The following is a 17,304-nucleotide window of genomic DNA, read 5'->3' on the forward strand; positions in this document are numbered from 1 at the left end:
CAACAAAACTTGTTATTATCAGTTTGACATTATAAGCTGCAACCCACGCATTAAGGATATGAGCTGCAACCCACACATTAAGGATATGAGCTGCAACCCACGCATTAAGGATATGAGCTGCAACCCACGCATTAAGGATACACTGACATGTATCAGCCAGGTCACCTAGCCCGACCGTCGATCCATTTAGTCGCCTCTTCTAACAAACAAGTGTTGCTGCTGACCAATACTCTATCCAGGAATCCTCATTGTGTTTAAAATGTATTTTGCAGACAAACATTATGCATATTTTTACCCCTGCTCTTGGTGTTTATTATATAGCTTTGAGTTATGCCGTTGATAAGCGCAGGTTACACCGGAACAGCGAGAGCAATTCTGGACATGGTTCTTCCTCGTACAGTCAGCCAAAGATAATAAGTAACATTAAACACGCATGCAGTGCTCGGCTTTATAGTTTCAAGTTTTAGTTCAACACGGGATTGAGTGTGAACTCGCAGAAGCCTGCGAACCTGATAATTTGTTGTGTGTACCTGTGGTATCTATTATGAGGCTGATATTTGTAACACATGTACTGTTCACGCTTTATGCTCCTGGATGTTTAGATATAGGACTCGGTAGCCCCGCCAGATCTATGTCTACATGTGGGCTTTCTGTGTGTCCCAGATCCTTGACGTGTCAGAATCCTTGACATAAAACACCCTGCTGTCCAATCGACTTCATCTGAGTTTCGGGTTTTAAGGACTTTAGGCAATGTTGCACTCATCTTCGATTATCCAGTGTATTACATCTACAGTCTACTTGGCTATTAACCCTGGACCTAATCGCCACCATGGCTTTAAGAATGTGATATGTGAATGTTACTATGCTGAAAATACACGTCCACTCATGTCACTGTCCCGTGAAGATCCGGTTAACACTAATCTTCAGCAACCAATGCCTGTCGTAGGAGGCGACTAACGGGATCGGAAGGTCAGGCTCGCTGACGTGGTTGATATCATGAACATCGATCCACGAAATTGGGATACGATGACATGCATAAACCAAGTCATCGAGCCTGACTATACGATCCCTTTAGTCGCCTCTTACGGCAAGCATGGGGAGCTGAAGACCTATGGATTCTGCTTATAAATGTCTTGTGATAAGGGAAATGGTTTTGTCACTTTTATTTTCCAAATGCAGAGGCTGCTGGGGAATAAATCCGATCCTGAATCCCGGAATGTTTAAAATATATATTTGTAGATAAACATTATGCATATTTATTTTGTCACATTTCACTGACACTGCTGAGGAAAATAATAATCTTCATACAATTCTTTATGAAAAAAATAATAACAAAATAGGTATGAAAATGTAAAACTGTTATCTCTTCACTTATTTACAGAAGTTAAATTCACACGTGAGTGGAAGGATATCTGTCAAGGTCACACACGATTGTTGAACAGGGCGCTGCGAGGCCCCTCTGTACATGGTGTGTACCACATTGGCAACATGCAGGTAAATGTATACTTGATATTTTTACAATGTGTTAAGTGCTGCGAAACATGCAAAACAGACATTTCTTTCATATCAACACATCGTTATCTGACCTGAAATAGATCTAACACTACCTTAAATGTTGAATCATAAATATAAATTCAGTTACGAAATTTCGAAATGTTCATAACAATACGTAATAGAATCTTTCGAAATGGATAAAGTAAACTACGTTTATAACGAACACGCTTATAACGAACTGACATATATTACGAACTTTTTTTTGTCCCGGCCACTGCTGTATGTATGCTGTACATATGATTAAAACGAACTACGGTTATAACGAACTTAAATTAATGGCCGCTTTGAGTTCGTTATAACCGTAGTTTACTGCACTCAATAAGCCAACATGTAATAAATAGAGGACGCCACTCTTGAAAATAGAAAGTTCTAATATCAACCAGCATTGTTGTGAGTTCCAGATGCTACTAGTCTTTGTCTTCGGAGTCTGTGTGGGCCCCGTCATGTCCGTGATAGTTCCTGTCACCATGGGCCATCACTGGGAGGGCGGGTTCGAGGGGAAATTCTGCATCCCATTCTCTGTTGACGTCACTTCCTGGAAGGCACACATACAGTTCAGCGAACCAGTTACAAAACTCGAGGTGTGACGGATATAATTAGCTTTCCCTTCGTTTGTTTTAAAAAGATGACGCCTATTTAGAAACTGATCAAATGTTTGTTTGTTTGTTGTTTAACGCCGCACTCAGCAGTATTCCAGCTATATGACGGCGGTCTGTAAATAATCGTGTCTGGACCAGACAATCCAGTGATTGACATCCTGTACAAAGAAAGTGTTATCCCTAATATAATATGTTTCCATTTGTTCGTTTTTATTGAATATTTGTAGTATTTGGTGCATTCGTATATTTGGACAAAATATTCCAGAATCCAAAAGACAACCACTTCACATCGTGTTTTGGATGGCTCAACCAAACCATGGTGTTTGCTCTAAGGGCACATTGTCTAATGGATAGAAAATCCCATAATTATTCGAGTTTTGGCAATTGGCGTTCCATCCCATCAAATTCAGTTTCCCTTTTCATATCGGGAGAACGGGTGGCCCAGTGGGTATATGCGCCACTACTTGCTTGGCGTGACACCAACCACTGGTCGTGCGCGTGGGTTCGAATTCCAAATCATAATTATTTTCTGCCAAAATCCTACTCTTTCTCGAGAGTTGCCACAGCTGTAATGTCATCGTCACTTTGGAATTCCTAACACTTGCATTACGCTTGCACGCTGCACTATAACTGAAAAACTGGTCAACTGGATTTTAAGTAAAATCACTCACTCACTCTAGATATGGTTAGCCGAGATCGAGTCTCAGACTCCAGACGGGCGGGAATTCGTCCTCGTCAATAAACCCTTCAACGGGGACGAACACGTGGGCGACAGTCTCTGCATCAACTTCAACGGCCACGGTAACGGGGACATCAACCCCACTGTCAACCTAACTGTGGATCTCCCTCTGCCCACCACGACACAGACAACCACGACTACCACCGCCTCTCCGACCACGCCCACCACGACCATAACACTCGCCCCTGGGGAAAGTGAGACACATTGTTGATTATCTATATCAATTCCGGTTATAACGAAGTTCGGTTAAAACGAAGCCACCACTTCTAACTAACCCCAGAAGCCAACATATTATTATAGGGGTCAATGGAATTCAGTTTGCGGCGGCACTGTTGAAAATGAAAACGTCCCGGTTTAACTTCAGTACTTTGAACTGAATCTTGATACTTTTCAACGTTATATTTTAGCGCGATAACGTGTCAACATCTCAACTGGTCAGTATTATAATAGTGCAATGGCGCAGTGAATGGGTACCCGGTAGGATGAGATGGCCATGTGGTTGTTAACCATCTAGCGCCTAACAGGTAGCTTGGGTTGTATACTCCCCAGAGAGCTGAGAATGATTCTTGAGAGCACACTGAGCCAGAAACCTGGCTTATAATAGCGCTTTGAGCATGCCCCTGAGTGGTGTGGAAATATGCGCAATATTAATGGCCTATTATTATTTTTACTATTATTTCAAAAATATATTATTATGTTTCAGCATGGCCACCAACCACTGGTAAGCAGACGTTGTTGTATTTTCACTGCATTCTTCCCACAAACCTCACGGGATAGGCATAGGCATTAAAACACCACTGCGGAATATTGCTGAGTTCGGCGTTAGAAACAAACAATCCAAAAGAGTGTGAATGAGTTTAATTTTACGCCGCTTTTAGCAATATTCCGGCAATATCACGGCGGGGAACACCAGAAATGGGCTTCACACATTGTACCCATGTCGGGAATCGAACCCGGGTGTTCGGCGTCACGAGCGAACGCTTTAACCACTAGGCTACCCGACCGCCCCAATCCAAAAGAGAGATATATATCCTCAATATCGAGCTGTTGAAATAGCAGCAAGCACCAAATGACACTCACTAAGGATGGACCTCTGAACACGGACAATTTACCAGAACCTTTCAGGTTCTAAAGGAGTACAAAGGCACAAGCTGTCCAAGGCGACCCGAGTAGCGCCTCTTAGTCGTGCAAGTATCCGCGGCTCATGGATTCAATCGCTCTAGTTACCTCCCTTTGTCAACCCTGTACATTTTCTCTCGGTAACGTCTACGACATGTGTAACATGATGTTCATGATTGAACATCTTACAGCGGACTCTTTCTTATTAATATGGGAAAGGTTTTTCTTGTCACTATTCTCTCCAAACTGAAGCTGGTATAACTGACCAACTCGTCCACGCCAGAGATTGATCAATTTCGATTACCGGCAGACTCACACAGGGCGCAAATGGCAAAATAGCGATGAACATCACATGAAAGGTTCACTGACAATCAGTGATGACACCAGGTGTTCGCGAAAAGAGAACGCATGTTCTGCCCTACCGGTTGCATCCGTCACTCACACATTTTCTGTGCCACTGCCAAGATTTCAAAGAGCGTCATACGACTCTTGCTCAGAAGTTGTTTGATCAAGGTTACAACTTTTAAGGCCTCAAAAAAGCTTTCAAAAAGTTTTATGGCAGACATGTTGACATTTCCAATTTTGACAAAAATGATATCCGACGCAATTCCCTATTTTGACTTGTAGCATATGTTCTCGTGCTTTTTTAAAATGAACATTTGACTTGCCTTTGCATGTGTTTGTGATTTGTGCCATCGGTGGGGCAAGATACGTTCACCCTTTCGCGATTACTATTTGATAGTGATTCATAAACATATGGTAATGATATAGTCGGTATCGTACAATCGGCTTCTATTAGATATGGAAAGGGTTTTGTTGCTTTAATTTTATAAAAAGAGTAAGTGTTTGTTTGTTACATGCCCAGAACGTATTTCCAGAGCCAATAACACCCCTCCACAAACGACACAACATCACGTCCCAGATGAAGCTGAGTCAGCACTATGGCACAACGTGGGAGGGCGAATTCTGCTTCGACTTAAAGGTCGAGATAGTTGCATGGGAGCTGGACATACACTTCAGCCAGGAGACAAAGTCGCTCAATGTATGTGCTCCATCGTCAGTACTTTTGTATACACTACGTGCCTAACATCTTCTCAAAGCAAGGAAGTTAACTGACTGTAAAAGTCTAGTTTCCACCCTTGTCAAACTAGGATGGAATCTCTAGGCTCGATCGTAGCGCCACCAGAGGCCATTATGAGTTATGTCCCTTCCTTGTCACTCCTATTGACCAATCAGATTCCACCTCTCATGTCACTTGCATTTGCTTCAAAACAAATGGCGGCGCTCAATCAAGACGATCTGATCAATAATGAAAATACTTATTGTGATAAGACGGGTCTGACTTCGAGAAGAGCACCAAATTTTGTGAGCACCTTTTTGTTTGGACTATATAAAGCCGATCAACGGGGGTGACCACTGCTTCAAGATCTAGTATTATACATCATCAGAGTCAGGACCCAACCAGTAGTAAGTTCGAATCGTTGATTCTCCACATTACATTCTCCACATCCATAAACTTATATTTATTCACCAAGCGGTCAAGCTTCCGAGTCAGGCCAAGGCAGGGAATCAGGGATGATGAGTGATCCACACATGAAAGCTGGTCTTGATGTGATGAAAAGTGTGAGAGATGCGTAAACACACTCTTGTCCCATTATATACTGCCTAAGTAGCTACTTTAAACTTCTACACAGTGCCCGCACTGTCCAGCGGCAGTAGAACATTACAGAATATTCCACATCTGTCGACGGTATTCCGGAAGTTTACATATCACACTAGCAACTTCCTCAAAACTGTTTACATCAAATAGTACTTAATTCCTGACAACTAATCACTGCCCAAACACAATGCAATGAGCGTCTACCGAAACTCAACAGAAAAAAATGTAACACAGTTACAATCATTATTCAAGAATTAAAATGAATACTCTGCGATATAACAGTGTGTTCCACCAAACCTGTAGTAGTACTTTGGTCTTACATGTATCTCTCGCATTAACCTGAGGGAGTACTGTTTAAACAGGCTCACTTTCACTTCTAGAACTATGACGGAGAATTCATCAGCGACACAACATCCTGTACAAAGCACGCTGTCCTGGTGAACAAGAACACTAAGGGCGTCCACTACGGCGGCAGCAACTACTGTGTCAGGATGACCGGGCAGGTGTGCGGGGGCGGCGTCCCTACAGCGTACGCCGTACTCGTTGACGTCACCAACGACGATCAAACAGTGCCCCGAGTACCGCTGGTTCAAGGTGAGATTAAAAACACAACTTACCCAGGGTTTTGTAGGAGAGATAAAAAACCAGTTCCAAGGTACAGAGTTTAAAAAGGTGTGATGAAAATGGAACAATGCCACAGTTTTTAAAGGTGAGACGAGAGAAGACCCTATTCAAAGTACCAGTTTTTTTAGGAGAGATGAATATAAGACAGCAAGTATCAATTTTATAAAGTGAGTGAGTATGGTTTTGCGCCGCTTTTAGCAATATCCCAGCAATAACATAGCGGGGGAAACCAGAAATGGTCTTCACACTTTAAACCCATGTCGGAAATCGAACCCGGATCTTCGGCGTGACGAGCGAACGCTTTAACCACTGGGCTACTTCACCGCCCCATCAGTTTTATAAGGTGAGATGACATTTAATCAATGCCCCGGGATGCAGTTGTTGAAGGTTAAATGGTAATAGAAAACATTATAGATTTCAGCCGGTGTGCATTTAACTGTCATTACATTAATTTCAGCAATTATTGAAGCATTTACAAATACGAAAAACAATAAAACTGTGACATTTTAAATCCTAATTTCATTCTCCACTGGAGTTCTTTGACACATGGTGCCGAAGTTGAAATGTTATTTGTTGATATTAACTCCAGGAGCCCAAGCCACAAAATACAACTATGGTGAGATCCTGATGAAGTCCATCCTGTTCTACGAGGCTCAGAGATCCGGGAAACTCCCCCCTGACAACAGGATCCCCTGGAGGGGGGACTCGGCGTTAGGAGACAAGGGATCTGGCGGCGAGGATCTGACTGGTGGATGGTACGATGGTATGTTCATCAGTTGATAGTGATTCATAAAGACATGACTATTGTATGGTCGAAATCGTACGATAGAAAATGGCTTTGTCGCTTAAATTTATATAGGAGGAGATTCTTGAGTTCAATGGTGTAGCAAAATATTCGCGAGACGCAATCCATGCTTTGAACATTATATGATGAAATAAAGTTATTAAAAATTGTGTATGGAAATAATGTGTGGAGTGTGACATCACGTATATATGTGTCAATTACATGTATGTCAATGTATCCATCGGGCGGTGGGGTGGCCAAGTGGTTAAAGCGTTTACTCGTCACGCCGAAGACCCGGGTTCGATTCCCCACATGGGTACAATTTGTGAAGCCCATTTCCCGCCGTGATGTTGCTGGAATATTGAAGAAAAAAACCCGGCGTAAAACCATATTCACTCACTTAATGTTACAATCCATGGTGAAACCCTTCAGTGAAACCGTATACACTTGATCGGACAAACCATACACAGTAATGTTCATTGTGTGTATTAATGAAGACGTTCCCTATAATCACCTGGAAGGCGAGGCGTTCGGATCCCTCAAGCGCGACTTATATTATACAACCTTGATAGTGTATTCAGTGTCTGGTTTTATTTGACGTATGGTCTACTACACACACTGAGTGTTTTAAGTCATGGCAAATCAGTCTTTGGCTGGAGACAATGTGACGTTCCACTTCACTGGGGCGTCTCACGGATAGTACATTACGTCTTCGAGAAGATCAAGCAAGTGATCCAGAACTGGATGGCACATGGTTGTTGGCCGCTTGCGTGATACAGCTACGATTCACGACGCTGAAGACAACTCTGTATTCATTGATAACACAGCTTCTAAACTGCCACTTTGTGTCTTAAATACTTCAGTTGAACGTTCACTTTCGAGAGACATTCAGATGATATTTCTAAATCTACTATTCCTCTTGCATAAAGGGCGGTGGGGTAGCCTAGTGGTAAAAGCGTTGGCTCGTCACACCGAAGAGCCAAGTTCGATTCCCCACATGGCTACAATGTGTGAAGTCCATGTGGAGAATGGTATCCCGGTATCCCCCGCCGTGATAATGTATGCATATTGCAAAAAGCGGCGTAAAATTATACTCACTCACTCTTGCACACAGCTGGGGACAACGTGAAGTTCAACTTCCCAATGGCGTTCAGCACGACCCTCCTGACGTGGAGTCTCATCAGATACAAGGACGCCTACAATGCAACAGGGCAGCTGGAGGACATGTACGAGTGCATCAAGTGGCCTCTGGACTACTTCATCAAGTGTCACACCAAGCCGAACGAGTTGTGGGTACAGGTGGGTATCCAATGAATATTCAGTTAAAGGACATCTCTATAGAAAAGTGCGTGATTGATAGTGTTTGACGCTACAGTTATAATATTAAAATCATCTTATGGCAGCCTGTATATAATCATTTCTCAAAGGCAGACCAGTGGTTGGCAGCATGAGAAACGATCCGCTCCTTCAGGGAACGATGACGCAACGCAGTCATACGTCGTAGCCATCGGACCCTCAGGAGCAGGGAGGAGAATCGACGTCATAGTTTAGATGATTTTAGAGGTTGTTTTGAAAGGTTGTTCTGAAAGGATTCATGCAACTGTTGGGAAGCGTTAATGGTACCGTCTGTCTGTTTGTTTGTTGTTTAACGCCGCACTCAGCAATATTCCAGCGATATGACGGTGGTCTGTAAATGACCGAGTCTTGACCAGACAATTCAGTGATTGAGACCATGAGCATCGATCTACGCAGTGTGGATACAATCACATGCATCAACCAAGTCAGTGAGCCTGACCACCCGATCCCGTTAGTCGCTTCTAACGACAAGCATAGTTGCATCTTACGACAAGCATGGGTTGTGAAGACCTATTCCACCCCGGATCTTCACGGGTACTATCCCTGCTTAATATAAGTGAACTAATTCGAGATCAAGGTATGTTTTGTGTTGTTGCAGGTTGGTAATGGCGGCACGGATCACGGGTCGTGGACAAGTCCAGAGCGAATGACCATGTCCAGACCAGCCTACAAGATTGATACAGCGGCAGCAGGTTCAGACATTGCAATGGAGACTGCGTCTGCCATGGCTGCTGGGTCTATAGCTTTCAAGGACAAAGGTGGGACATACATAATGCTACACCTTTGTTCAAAGTTCCTAATTTCACTGAGGAAGTGAGTTGCGTTCTACCCCACTTTCAACCGTACTTCAGTTACATCATGTCGTGTCAGTTTAATGTCTGAAGAAATCCAAAGAGACACAGGACCCTTACGTTCAACACAGTAACACGGCTAATCGCAGTGTTCGAAACGGCGACCAGCGGGTCCTGGAACTGATAAGGGACGCCACTGTGATCGCACTGTGTCCCTAGACCATTGGGCAACCCTTGGTGAGGGTTGCAGGAGGTGGAGGTGATGTCACATTTGGTCTAACTTTGCGTTGAAGAATATTGCACTTATATTGCGATTTGCTGCATAGTGCTAGCCAAAAGAGACACAGTATACTGACTTCAATCAGACCAGTCCTTGTTTTATCCCTTTGATGCCAGGCAGGATAACATGAGGTACCATCTTTAAACCCCTTGCGGCATGGCGCGTCTGGTATCAAACTCACGGCTTTCCGCTCTCTGGGCAAAGGCTCTATCCACCACGGATGTAGTTTAAACAATGTTTATTGTATTATTATGAAAAACGAAACAAATTATGAAGTAGCAACGAAATGTCATGAGAAATTACATAAAAGACCACAATTTCCACGTGTTCCTGTTCTACCAACTCCTAAATGCAAATCAAAGCCCTGACGTTCTCCTTCTAGATCCTGCCTACTCCGCCATCCTTCTGAAGCATGCTAAGGAACTGTTTGACTTTGGCAAAAATAACCAGGCCTTCTACAGTGCCAGCGTGTCAGCAGCTGCTGGGTTCTACACGTGATTATAAATAATCCCAATTTTCGTAATCATAAGGAAATCTCTGATAAAGAAGAGTCCATTATACAATTCCGACTATAGCATGGGCATGACCATCTTCCCGAGGCAAGGGAGTTAACTGACTACTAAAGTCCAGTTTCCACCCTTGCCAAACTGGTCCGGTATTGTGGAGTTCGACTTTATTTGGACTAACGAGTCTATGCATATAGCGCAAAAGTCATCGATATCCGACTGGTACACTGTCATGCAGATTTCGGTCGATTGCAGGATTTACAAAGCATGTGCACCGCCAACCAGGTATCAACAGATATTTTCCAATTCTTTTCATGATTTTAATCAGGGTGCTAACGTGATTGGATGCACTTCGCGATGTAAGATCCGTTTTGTCACATTATAGATCTTGATTATCGATCAGATCGTCTTGACTGGGCGCCGCCATTTTGTTTGAAGCAAATGCAAGGGATACGAGAGGTTGAATCTGATTGGTCCATAGGAGAGGCATAGAAGGGACATAACTCGTAATAGCCACTGGTGGTGCTACGATCGAGCCATCCTAGTTCGGCAAGGGTGGAAACTGGACTTTGAACGTCAGTGAACTCTCTTGCCTCGGGAAGATGGGGCATGACACGACATATTGACCCGTTATTCCGGAACCGTTTGACATCAAATGTCTCGACTTCCGTTTCCGGAATCAGCCAAACCTGAATCCGGGGAAAATAATAGTGATAACGTTGTATTTAATTTGCTATCTTATACATGAACACATTGAACGTCCAATGATCTACATTGGATGACATGCTCCGTATGTTTCGACCAACTGAAGGAAACACATCGCTCGAAATATTTCCGTCCTATTTCAGTGTATCAGGTACGATATACCACTCAAGTTAAGACACACCTTATTCTGTCATATGACTGTAGTTTCCATGTCATGTGGGAGTTCCTTAACCTGTTTCGAGTGATATAGATTACCCAAGTTCGACTTGAGTAGTGACCTGTTTGGACCAAGTGGTAGTTAGTACACAAAAATGTCCAAACGACACGGCATAAAACTCTCAATGACCTGATCTAACCTAATGAATGAACACATGGCTACAATGCGCTACTGTTCTGTTCCAGATCACAGAACTTTACTGACGAGAACAGCTGGGGTGGGATGTGGTTATACAGGGCGACTGGGGACAAGGCCTACCTCGACTACGCCGAGCTGCACCACATCGGTGTTGCTGCCTGGGGCTTCTCCTGGGACGAGAAAGTGGCTGGAGCAAATGTAGGTTCTCTGTACCATATAACTTTCAGTAAACGGAGTGAGTGAGATTGTATGTAGTGAGTAAGTGAGTTGGGTTTAACGCTGCTTTTAACATTATTCCAGTTATATCACGGCGTGTCAGCTTAATGTGGGAGGAAAGCCCGAAGTGATGCAGGTCTCAGACGTTTACCACTTCGGTGAAACTCACGAGCACGGGTATGGTGCCAACAAACCTAGAAACATAATTGGGGCGAACCGGGATTCGAACCCACAATCATAGGTTTCTGGCGTGGCCAAGGGACGCAACTCTGCACAGCGAATCGCGGCGCCTTAGACGACTGGGCCACCCGTGCCCCCGAGTTTGTACGCCCTTTTGTTAGACAGTATTTGAGTGATATCAAGACCAGTAGATTGGCATCGTGTCAGTACATTCATCCTTCATCAATACATGTAGTTCCATATATAAAAGTCACCACATAGATATAGAGTTGTAGAGCGTCCGCCCGGTGAGCGGAAGGTCCAGGGTTCGATTCCCGTGTGTTCATACCAAAAGACGTTAAAAGATGGTACTTGTTGTTACCCTGTCTGGCGCTCGGCATTAAGGTGCTACAACAAGGACTGATCGGCTCGGAGTCAGTATACTGTGTCTGAGTTGGGTATTCATGTTAAACAGCCGCACTAAAAATCGGCATAAGTCCGGACTAGTACAAGTAGCCACACACCCACGTGCATGCATGTCGCTATATAAGAGCAATAATCTTGGACGCGACCCTAAACCCCTCTTCACCTCCCCTCACCTTCATTGTATATGTAGTTCCATATACAATATATATAATAAATTCTATATCCATCCTTCACAGGCACACGTAGCCCTGTATACTGTTATTCCTGTGACCCTATGGTTCTCCACTGAGTAAAACAGTATGTGATAGTCACCAGATGGTTCTAGACCTTCACGACATAGTGTCCTCATCCTCCAGATGCTGCTGTATGAGGAGACCAAGAAGGACCTGTACAAGAAGGACATTGAGGACACGTTCACTATGTGGTTTCCTGGGGGAGATGTCCCCTACAGCCCCAAGTGTATGGCGTTCAGACTGCAGTGGGGAGCCCTCCGATATGCTGGTACGTCCAAACCATGATGCTGCTCTACTCCACCTTATTGTAAAGAAATCCTATCTGTTCAAGTGTTATTTCCCACAATATATGTCGAACATTGTCTTAAAGAGCATAAAAATTATCTCGGGGACACGAGTGGCCCTGTTGGCTAAAGCGCCTCAATTCGCTGTGCTGTTTGTTTGTGTTTATTTGTTGTTTAACGCCGCACTCAGCAATATTCCAGCTTTATGGCGGCGGTCTGTAAATAATCGAGTCTGTACCAGACAATCCAGTGATTGATATCATGAGCATCGATCCACGCAATTGGGATACAATGACATGCATCAACCAAGTCATGGAACCTGACCACCCGATCCCGTTAGTCGCCTCTTACGACAAGCATAGTCGCCTTTGATGACACGCATGGGTTGCTGAAGACCTATTCTACCCCGGATCTTTACATTTTTCAGTTCGCTGTGCAGGGTTGCGTCCACTTGGCTCGCAAGAAACCTATGATAGTTGGTTCGAATCCTGGTTAGTTTTAACCTGGTTTGGTTTTAAGTTTATCAGCACCGTGCTCGTGGATTTTACCAAAGTGGTCGGAGACCTGCATCACTTCGAGGTTTTCTCTCACATTAAGCTGACATGTAGTGATATAACTGGAATACCGTTCAAAGATCACACACTCTGTATGGCTGTATTTGTTATATCATATATGTATATATGAGGAGCACACAAACAAATACAGCCATACGGAGTGTGTGATCTTTGAACGGTATTCCAGTTATATCACTACATGTCAGCTTAATACTTCCTGCATGTGCTCTTAACATGTCGCTGTTGTCGAGATCAAGTTTTACCATTGCTTGGGTCAACTATGTAACCAAACGCAATCACTCTTACCGGATTGTCTTATCTTATCTCTCTGATCTTAGTCTCCTATTTTCGATAGATGAAAGGTCCCAGGTTCACACCATTTGGCAGCACCAAGCCCGTGCTTGACATGTAAGGCTTTCCCACAACCCTGAACGGGCACACAGAGGTATACTAGTAACTGAAATACCGTTCAATGATCACCCACTCATTCACTCACTCGCCCATGTCGCTTCCAGCTAACACAGCTTTCATCGCCCTGGTCGCCGCGGACAATGGCCTCCACACAGAAGAATACCGGAAGTGGGCAATGTCGCAGCTGCACTACGCCTACGGTGACACCGGAAGGAGCTACATCGTCGGATTTGGTGTCAACCCTCCCGTGAAGCCACATCACCGAGCCAGGTCTGGTACTTCTAAACAGACCGCCTTTGTGGTCTGGTTGTAGAGCGTCCGCCCGGTGAGCGGAAGGTCCAGGGTTCGATTCCCGTGTGTTCATACCAAAAGACGTTAAAAGATGGTACTTGTTGTTACCCTGTCCGGCGCTCGGCATTAAGGAGCTGAAACAAGGACTGGTCGGCTCGGAGTCAGTATACTGTATCTAAGTGGGGTATTCATGTTAAACTGCGACATGGTATCTTATGCGCTAGCACTATAAATCGGCATCAGTCCGGATTAGTACAAGCAGCCACTCACACACACACACGTGCATGCACGTCGCTATATAAATGCAATGATCTTTGGCGCGACGTTGAACCCCATTTCACCTCACCAACATGTACGGAGAAAGGATTCAAATATAATCCGTCGCCTTGAATACGTTTATCTAAGTATGATGAAAACATGAATACATACAGTTCATTCAGACGTCCATTCATTCTGGCTCCGGGTCATGGATCATATTACGATTCTCACGTGGTTTTCACTGTTTTCAATGTCGATCGACCCCGTACACACCGGATTTTCAAAACTCACACAACAAAAACAATTGACATATTAAGGAACGAAACTAGTTCGGAAAATAATACGAAATGGGATTGCTTTACCTCATGCACTTTCTCACAGGCAAACACTCCCATTCTTTGATTTGTAATATATGTATGGCGGCAGAACGCAACAAGTGTTTCGCAATACAATTGTCAATATCATTACACGTCAACTACGTCGTCTCCTGTTCTCCTATAACCAATATTGTTTATTTGAATATTGTTTATTCTTGTAGAATGAAATCCTGTCTGAATTCTTATGCTTGTTTTATTGAATATGTATATCTACTTCGTGCAACAGTATCGTTCATACTAATGATATGCTTAATTGAAGTTCCTGTCCGATGCTACCGGCGCCGTGTGGGTGGGACGCCCAGCTGAACAAAGGCCCCAACCCCCACACGCTGTACGGCGCCATGGTAGGCGGCCCTGGTCAGAGCGACGACTACACCGACAGTAGAATGGACTACGTCAAGAACGAGGTGGCGTGCGACTACAACGCTGGCATGCACGCCTCTACAGCAGGTGCGTTGGTAATAAAGCAATCAAATGTATTTGTGACAGGTACTTTTGCTCTCCTGCAAAGCTGACCATATCACAAATCAATGTATGACTTGCATATCATCTAGCGTTCAGTATATGTTCCAAAACTTCGACCAGTGCCGCACCATGGAAAGTTTATTTGTACGTTGTTTAACGCCGCAAATACACCAGCTACATGACGGTGGTCTGCAAATAATCGAGTCTGGAACAAGGCTGATCCATGCCATGGATCTTGATCTATGCAATTGAGATACGATGGCATGCATAAACGGAGTCAGGGAGCCTGGCCGTCCGATCAAGTAGGTCGCCTCTTACGAGAACCCTAGTCGCTTCTTTCGAGAAGCATAATCGCCTCTTACTACAAGTATAGTATTCTCTTACGACAAGCATAGTCCCCTCTTACGACAAGCAGTCGCCTCTTACAACAAGCAAAGGTTGCTGAAGACTTGATTTCGGTTTCTTTATGTCAACATGAGTGTATCACTTTGAAAGCAAAATTACATATGGGAAAGAATACGATTACAATAAAATGGCTATGTTACATGGAAACACGTCATAATTAGCGATGTTGAAGTTTTTCAAGGCGTGTTGCTTTTCATAAACACCTGGTGTCATCAATGATTTTCAGTGACCCGTTCACACAGTTTTAGCTTTGTCAAATATTTAAGCCTAATGGAATCTGTTTCTGCAGATTATCAAGACTGATTATTCTCTGGCGTTGTTCCATGACGTTTTATATAAAATATCATGTCATGGCTAAATTACATCCAATGGAACGAAATAAAACTGCACAAGAGATTTCGCCTCGTCTTAAAGCTGCGTTTTATACCGTAGTACACCATGTGTGTGTTTCAGCCCTCGAACACCTGGCCCTGGCACACGAACTCCCGACAACATACAAGGACATCTGCCCTTAGACAAACTATCAATGTGGGATAAGTGAAGATTCAGACTAATAAAGTCCTCTCCATCAATTACGATCTTCATCTTTCGTTTGGAATTATGAAGACATTTGACCTCGGTGACTATGATCACGAAAGATTACGATATATTTTTTAGCCATCTTTGTCACCTGTTAGCCAATCAACCAACCATTCACGCGCAAAATGTCAGAGGCGTGTTACTAAGGGTATCAGAGGAGTTTTATCAACAATACCAGAGGAGTTTTATTAACAGTATCAGAGGGGTATTATCAACAGTATCAGGAGTTTTATTAATAGAATCAGAGAAATTTCATTAACATTATCAAAGAAGTGTTACTACATGTATCAGATGAGTGTTATTAACAGTTACAAATGAGTTTCATTAACAGTGTCAGTGGAGTGGTAGTAACAAAAATCAGAGGTGTTTTAGTAACAGTTAGAGAGGAGTTTTATTAACAGTATCAGTGTAGTTTTATTAACAGTAAACAAAAATCAGAAGTTTTTTTAGCAATTAGAGGGGAGTTTTATTAACGGCAACACAGGAGTCTTATTAACAGTATGTATCATATGGATTTTATTAACAGTTTCAGAGGAGTTTTATGAATAATATGAGAGGAATTTAATGAATAGAAATAGAGGAGGGTTATTAACAGTATCAGGGGAATGTCATTTACAGTATCTGAGGAGTGTTATTAATAGAATCAGAGGAATTGAATTAACAGTATCAGAGGAGTGTTACTAACTTTAGCAGAGGACTGTTATTACCAGTTATAAATGAGTTTCATTAACAGATTGAGAGGAGAGTTATAAACAGTATTAGAGGAGTTTTACTAACAGTATCACAGGTGTGTTATTAACAGTATTAGAAGAGTTGTATTAACAGTATCAACGAAGCGTATCACTGTAGCCTTATTCACTGTATCAGAGGAGATGTCTTAACAGTTTCAGAGGAGTTTCTACGACTATTGCACCAAATATTCTTTAAAATACAGAAAGTCTAGAAAAGCTGACATTTGTCAGCCGAGTGCCAAAATTATGTCATTTGGAGACAGTATGTGTCAAGTTGAGAGGCCGGTTACTGTGCTTGTCATGGAATATTAAGCATGCCATGGTGATCTTCATGTAAAGCATGAGGTGGTGATCTTCCTGTAAAACATGCGGTGGTTATAATCCACTCGTATCACACATAAAATAGAGATACCGCGATAATAAAGTAACTCGGTAAAGCAAATCAGCATCGATCAATCCTTATTGATGTGCCATCAAAGTTGAATAAAGAACAAGAAACATTTTGCGTATGACATAGTTAATGTATTAGTTAGCATTCGCCATTACGATCCATTATAAATTAGAACTGCCGTGATATATAGCGTACCATGCTATTAGTGTGCATTGTCTGTCTCCTACGAAGCTACAACAGAGATGCACCTGCTGCTGGTGGTCGCCACACACTCAGCTGTCAGTATTTGCGTTGGTTTATCCTGTAGGGACCGACCATGAGATAGTCTGGGGTTGGGTGGGACTGGGATTTGGTATTGAAATTGGATCATTTTTCAACTCTCTCTACAAAACCAGACATTTGTTTATTTAGACTGAATTTATTTAACACCTTGCAACAAGGTAATTTTTGTG

General features: G+C 43.1%; 1 protein-coding gene across 1 annotated transcript; it reads left to right on the forward strand.

The window, feature by feature from the left end:
• Window positions 1–1,440: 1,440 nt before the first annotated feature.
• On the forward strand, window positions 1,441–15,723 carry LOC139471291 (uncharacterized). The gene is made up of 15 exons (XM_071253593.1): window positions 1,441–1,494; window positions 1,938–2,135; window positions 2,834–3,086; window positions 3,596–3,613; window positions 4,890–5,053; window positions 6,052–6,265; window positions 6,885–7,058; window positions 8,194–8,378; window positions 9,034–9,193; window positions 9,889–10,000; window positions 11,120–11,270; window positions 12,230–12,374; window positions 13,460–13,625; window positions 14,541–14,731; window positions 15,605–15,723. Exons 1-15 carry the CDS (start codon window positions 1,489–1,491, stop codon window positions 15,664–15,666), a joined length of 2,199 nt encoding a protein of 732 aa, XP_071109694.1. The 5' UTR covers window positions 1,441–1,488; the 3' UTR covers window positions 15,667–15,723.
• The last annotated feature ends 1,581 nt before the right edge of the window (window positions 15,724–17,304 follow it).

The sequence above is a fragment of the Haliotis cracherodii genome, unplaced genomic scaffold (genome assembly GCF_022045235.1).
Source record: "Haliotis cracherodii isolate W230 unplaced genomic scaffold, xgHalCrac1.p SCAF_22, whole genome shotgun sequence".
In the NCBI taxonomy this organism is placed as follows: Eukaryota; Metazoa; Mollusca; class Gastropoda; order Lepetellida; family Haliotidae; genus Haliotis; species Haliotis cracherodii.